At 43.3% G+C, this 6,522-nt stretch overlaps 1 protein-coding gene across 1 annotated transcript; it reads left to right on the top strand.

Moving 5' to 3' along the window:
• The first annotated feature begins 423 nt into the window (after positions 1-423).
• irf7 (interferon regulatory factor 7) lies at positions 424-5,725 on the top strand. The gene is made up of 9 exons (XM_063196616.1): positions 424-555; positions 859-1,021; positions 1,134-1,314; positions 1,414-1,508; positions 2,137-2,179; positions 2,645-2,803; positions 3,137-3,526; positions 4,076-4,191; positions 4,618-5,725. Exons 1-9 carry the CDS (start codon positions 548-550, stop codon positions 4,780-4,782), a joined length of 1,320 nt encoding a protein of 439 aa, XP_063052686.1. The 5' UTR covers positions 424-547; the 3' UTR covers positions 4,783-5,725.
• The last annotated feature ends 797 nt before the right edge of the window (positions 5,726-6,522 follow it).

Raw genomic sequence — 6,522 nt, 5'->3', positions numbered from 1 at the left:
AGTCAGAAATATCTATGATTAAACACGTCCCGTCTCCCCCCAACTCAAGGGAAACTAAAGGGATTATTCATTTTATAGTTAGGTAGGCTATCTATGGGGGAGGGGCAGCATTCTGGAATAACAGCAAAAATAGGCCTAGGGAAAGTGACAATAATCATAAACTTGACACATGAGTTTTCTACCGAGCGCTGTGTATTCATTCCTCGCAGTCCAATGCTCTCTAATGTTTAGCTCACCTGTCTGACAGCCAGACCATTTTGTCTTTCATCAGCAAATACCATGATGATGCAATGACCTTGACATCACACTTTCACTTTCGAAGGGGTAAATGAAACTTTGTGGCCAATTGAAATATGACTCGGGTCGGAAGTAAGACATGAAAACACGTTGGTACCACGCCCCCTATCACTGAATGTGATCGCCGAGAGGTTGTGCCTTGTTTACGTCAGCTCTTTTCTGGACTATATATTTAAAGGCTAATTCACCTACAATTTACAGTAGTAGAACAACCTTGCAAGTGTCCTGTCGCGAACAACAGTTTTCAACAATGTATAGGTAAGATGACATTTCAATTCCAATAGGCTACAGGTTACAGCAAAGTTTGCGTCACCATTTGGGTAGGCTCATCATGTCATATTCGGCTTTATTCCAAAACGTGTTACTGGGTTGGGATCTGCCGAAAAGCAGACGATGTTGACTGCTGTCAAAAAAGTTGCTGCGGTCCACTCTCCCTTCACATAGCTCGCGCGCCTCTTGTTCTCTGCATCTGAACGCGATCTCGTTTACTACCGCGTGTGGTTGTAACATGTGTGGCATAACCTACCTAACCCATTACGTATAACCTACCGTTTTATTCAGCATGAACAACAAACCCCAGTTTGGCCGCTGGCTGATCGCACAGGTTGACAGTGGACAGTATGAGGGTGTGTACTGGCTTGACGAGCAAAAGACAGCCTTCCGCATCCCGTGGAAGCACAATTCCAGAAAAGACTGCAACGACGGCGATAACATGATATTTAAGGTAGGTTATCAGCCGTGCATTTTTCGTTAAATTGCTATGTCTGAAATACTTATTTCGTGTGTAATTTATTTTGTGGCATGACAGTGTCGTTCTTTTTCATATTTTCTTTAAGCAATGGGCAATTGTCAGTGGGAAAATTCACGAGAACCCAAATGACAAAGCCAAGTGGAAGACAAATTTTCGCTGCGCGCTGTCAAATCTTAATAAACAATTCAAGAAGGTGCTAGACAACTCCAAAGACTCCGTGGACCCCCACAAAGTGTATCAGGTCATCGTCCAACATGAATATGGAAGTAAGTCTCCCAATTTTGAACTCAGCAGGTTGTCTTTGTCGTCAAGTGCATCTCGTCTGGGTAGGTACTAACATCAGTTTCTCTCCATTGTAAACACAGTTCAAGAGTTCCAGGCGAACCAAAATTGTCCCGTAATTAATGACATCTACGCTGCAAACGAAGTGGACCTCTCTCCTGAAGATATAGGCCTACTGGTGAGAAACTTTTCACACATTTTTTTTAATTTGGTGCTCTGTCCCTTGAAAGGCTTATATATGGGATTCTAGGGTAGCCTAGTTGGGGCCCCAAGCAAAGTTTCTTAAAGGTGCACTGTGTAGAATGTGGCCAGAATGGGTACTGCAACTATGCTGCTCATTGAAACTGCTGCCTATTGCCGAATTTGATCATTTCATGAATATGTATCTAGTTGCTTGGGGGCCCCAAGCGGCTGCCTGCCTAGCCTGGTGACAAGATGCGCCTCTGGACATCGCTAGTAAAGATTCCTTTGTGTAATAGACCTCTGTACTGGCATGTAAGATAAACGCCAACCCAAGCAGGCATACAAGGACAACATTATTTTCATTTGTCATATGCATACAAATTCTATGAAGGTAATGCGTGTAGTGAAATTACAGGATGGCCATGCCTGGCTCACGACATGCACTAAGTCAGGACTGGAGTAACCAAATGAAGAGCCACTGAGTAAGACATCTAACCCCTCGCTGCTGCTGGGTTCCTGTCCCACTACTTATTGTTATTCAGTGTACATCTGTTTGGATAGGAACAGCATCTAAACGAAATACAATGTAATTAATGTGCAATATCATATATTATACTTTACAGAATGCTGACCTGCTAAATCTAGACCTGGACCCCCCTCAGCCAGGTAAGCTATCTGATCAATATCTAATGAAAGTACGTATTTAGAATTACCACACAGAGTGAGACACGGCTAGATTAATGTACAGGCTAGATATGGCTGAAGCTGACAGGAGGCCCCTAGAACAAAAATCAAACATGTCAGAATTGTGACAAGATGTGATATTGAATATTCATTTTTAAATCTTGCTAGCCCCTTAATGCACGCCATACCTCCTGTGGCACGCTGTAATAGACATTGAAAGTTAACTACTATAATACTACACTACTACGTCAGTGCCCGGGGCCTTTAGTAATACATTACAACTTGGTCATTGCCATTCTGGTAACAGCTAATTTATAATGCCGTGTCTTAAGGGGTTAATACTTGTCTCCACAGTTTGCAAACATGTTATCCTTAACTCCTAGCACATTTTTAGCACAGATTTTTACGACAAATTATTGTTGTCATTTCATTTGTCACGATGTTCAGATCTTCAGCTGTGGGGTGGCGGCTATGCACAGAACAATCAGGTGCTGGCAGAGGACTGCAACATGGCACCACCACCAGCAATGGAGGCAGTCCAACCACCAGTCTCCCACAACAACTCCCCCGCGGCTGCTGTCCCCACTGTGCAGCCACATTACCAAAGTAAGCACGCCCACACGCGCTACACTGCCCAGGCTAACGTTTATCTGTCATTTATGGTAGACTAATAGTCATGTGCTGTATGTAGGATGTGATCTGTTGTAAGAGTCATTGAATAAGTTATATTTTGTATTCATTTTGAAGTATATTCGTATAAAACACTTCACCTGGTCCTCAGTCACAGTACAGCATCAATGATAAGGTCTTGGGAGATATTGCATTATGCACAGTATGGAGAGTGAGTGTGACCTGCTGTAGCAGGTATTCCTGCTTAGTGAGGTGTAATGAGGATATGATGTTATCTAATAGTGTGGTTCTCACCTCTCTCCCCGTCAGTGTCACTCCTGCCTCCCATCCACGAGCTGGACATCTCCATCCACTACCGGCGGCGAGAGGTGCTGAGGACCACCGTGTCCTCCCCACTGGGAGTGCAGCTCCACTCCCAGTGTGACGTCAGCCAGCTGGGCTGCCCGGGTGTGGCCTTCCCCTCCACCGAGGGCCTGGTGGACCAGAAGCAGATCCGCCTCACCAGGCGGCTGCTGGACAGCATCCAGAGGGGCCTGCTGCTGCAGGTGGACAGAAGAGGCGTCTACGGCACGCGGCAGGGCATGTGCAAGGTGTTTGCCAGCAGCAGCCACCCTGGAGAGGGCCCCGTGCTGGAGGAACCCAGGAAGCTGGAACAGAACACTCTGGAGCTCCTGTTCAGCTTCGAGAAGTACAAAAGAGGTGATGAGCGACTTCAGTGATCATGCAGGCATCATTAGCATGGCTATCTTAGATTAGATTAAACTTCGTAATTACACATGTAAGCATACAAAATAATGAAATGCAGTTTAGTATCTCATCAGAAGAACAAAAACAAAGAAAAAAAACATGTGTATATGTGTAGAGTTTGTCGAATTCACAGACACAATATTTGAAGAATTTCATTATTTACAGCTACCTCCATGTCATGGCCTTTTGTCACAGTGGCTATGTTTACATGTTACAGTTAATTCAGAATTAACTCAATTTAATTCTGAATAAAGCTTAATTCTTCTTTGAAAACATCATGTAAACACTTGACAGAGCTATTTAGTTATGAATTAGTAACTCAGAATTTGAAACGTCACGTAAACGTAGCCAGTATCTCTGGTATCTGCTGTTTAACAATGTGAAATACTCATTTGGTTGATAGAACTAGGCTACAATAAATGGAAGACTATTTAACTTGTGAATATTTTAATATTTAACGACTTTTAAATTAACGTGATTCTACATCCTGCTTCCCTGCAGAGTGGCAAGAGTTCAAGGAGAATAAGCGGGGTTCTCCAGACTACACCATCTACCTGTGCTTTGGGGAGATCTACCCTGATGGAAAGCCACTGGAGAAGAAGCTCATTGTAGTTAAGGTAACCACCTTGGCCTCTGTACACACATACCTTAATAATGTTAACCCTACGGTTCACACCTTAGAAATGTATGATTAACTTTTGACGTTCTCACCCCTCTGATAACCCCATGTGGTGGTTATCTCTCCTTTAGGACCATAACGTGTAGGAATGCGTGTGTTTATTTGGCTAGCTGAAATGTAGCCGGTCACCTGTCCTCTCACTCTAATTTCTGTCTCTGCTTTAAAGGTGGTACTTGTAAGATAGTAACATGTAAGATCTACAAGAGCAGATGGACAGATGTACAGTACCTACATCCCCTTGTGCAGATTCTATTTCTAGTACACTCAATGCCACCACCTCCACCAATACTAGACATTCTTTCTTCCATTTTCATGTGGTCACGAATACATCCTCTCTTTCTTTCTTCCTCCCCTGCGTCCACAGGTGGTGCCTGTGATCTGCCGCGAGCTCATTGAGCATGCCCACAAGGAGGGAGCCTCCTCGCTCAGCTCCAACGCCAGCCTGCAGATCTCCCACAACAGCCTGCAGATCTCCCACAACAGCCTGTTCGACCTCATCAGCTCCCTTGGCCTGCCCATGCAGGTGTGACCACACAGCACCGCACCGCACTGCAAGCCTGCGGACAACAGCCTGGAGCATTGACATCTGATGCATGTCTGTGCCATGAAGGATGTCTGTCCGCTCAGGAGGGCACCAACGTGTGTTGCCTGATCCCAGGAGCTAGAGGGTCCTCTCCTTTCTTTTGATCTTCTTCTCTGTTGTCTCCTTGTAATTTGTACTGGTTGCGAATTCTGTTTAAAGGGTTACTTTTTCCCGTACATTTCTTTATCAATGTAAAAGGTCAATGAATTGTACATGTAGACTGGAATAGTGTAGGACAGGATGTGATTGAATTGAAGAAGATGCCCTTTAGAGCCACTATATGCACTTGTAAATAACATGAAGCACTTCCTTTCCCATTCCATATAGATGGATGTCGACTTTCAGCCTTATGGCAGCTTATGTATGCCCAGATGTTCTGATTTTGAACACACTACTACCCTTTGGGCTGTATGAACAATGTCTGATCACTTCCTCCTAGCAAATGTTGCACTGTAGCTATTCACCCTTTCAATTGAGGTCAAGCTAATGTTTACCTGCTGTTTTGATCACAAGTATGATCCAGCTTTGAACTATTTATTGAGGGCCAAAGGTGCAATATTGCCTTTGCAGTTATAAAGACTGTTTCCTTTTCTAAAGGATTGTTTTGCTTTACCCCATGGGTTTTAAAAGTTATTAAATATCCCTTTCTCTTGATTCAGAAGGTGAATTCACGGCACATTTTGAAGCTTTTTATCCAGTTAATATCTCCATTGCTGTGTCAGGGTCCTCCTTAAAATTGTATTACTTTTCTTGTCTATCTGCTGATTCTGTTGATTTTTAATGTTTTACCTCGCTCAAAGTTTTAATATCTCAAAGTTGTTTCATTCATTTGTTTGATGTCCTATGTTTTACCCTTAGAGAAAAATAAAGAGAAAAAAGGTTTTACATTTCTTGTCTTTTTTATTAAATACATTACTGAAGAAATATTTACAAAACACTCAGGTGGAACCTCCAGTTGCAAGCAGTTTGTACAGACACTGAGACTGGTGCTGAGGACCTGGTACGTCCGGGGTTGGGGGTGGGGGTGGAGGTAGGATGGGGTTAGGGTGAAGGAAGAATTTAGGTTGGGGGGTCCCCCTATGTACACCTGCTAAGACACCAAGGCTAGCAAAGGGACAGGATCCTCTTTACAATGTCACCTGCAGAGAGATGGTGAGATCACCCAGTCTACTTTACAATAATTATTATTCATGATACAGTGGCCTTGTTCAATCACTGGAAAGTGATAATCATCCTCTTTTCTTAATCCAATTACTCATAACAGAAAACAACAACAAAAGCAGAAGAAACGAAAGAAAACAAAACTGAGCTAGCTTGATACTAATGCTGTATTTACCATGCACATGTTCCCTCTTCTTCAGACCTGCACCTGCCTTAAAGGGCTAATTACCTTGGAAAGACGAAAAAACCCAAAAAACTAAGCTAAAAAACAAACAAACAAAAACACATTCGAGCAAGCACCACACCCTCTCCTTTACCCACTCACATGAAACAATAACATCTTCAAAGGAAAACATACACTCGTAAAAGTGAAATCAAAAAGGCCACAAATAAATCCCATGCCAACCATATTTACACTCCACCTGGTGACGGCATCTGCATCATCATTATCATCATCATCACACAGTGAAAACAGCACAAAGCAGAGCATCAAACTCTGCCAGACCAATGTCATCTCAGTCAGAA

Source organism: Engraulis encrasicolus, chromosome 4, assembly GCF_034702125.1.
Source record: "Engraulis encrasicolus isolate BLACKSEA-1 chromosome 4, IST_EnEncr_1.0, whole genome shotgun sequence".
NCBI classification, from domain to species: Eukaryota; Metazoa; Chordata; class Actinopteri; order Clupeiformes; family Engraulidae; genus Engraulis; species Engraulis encrasicolus.
This window is presented reverse-complemented; position numbering and strand designations above follow the sequence as displayed.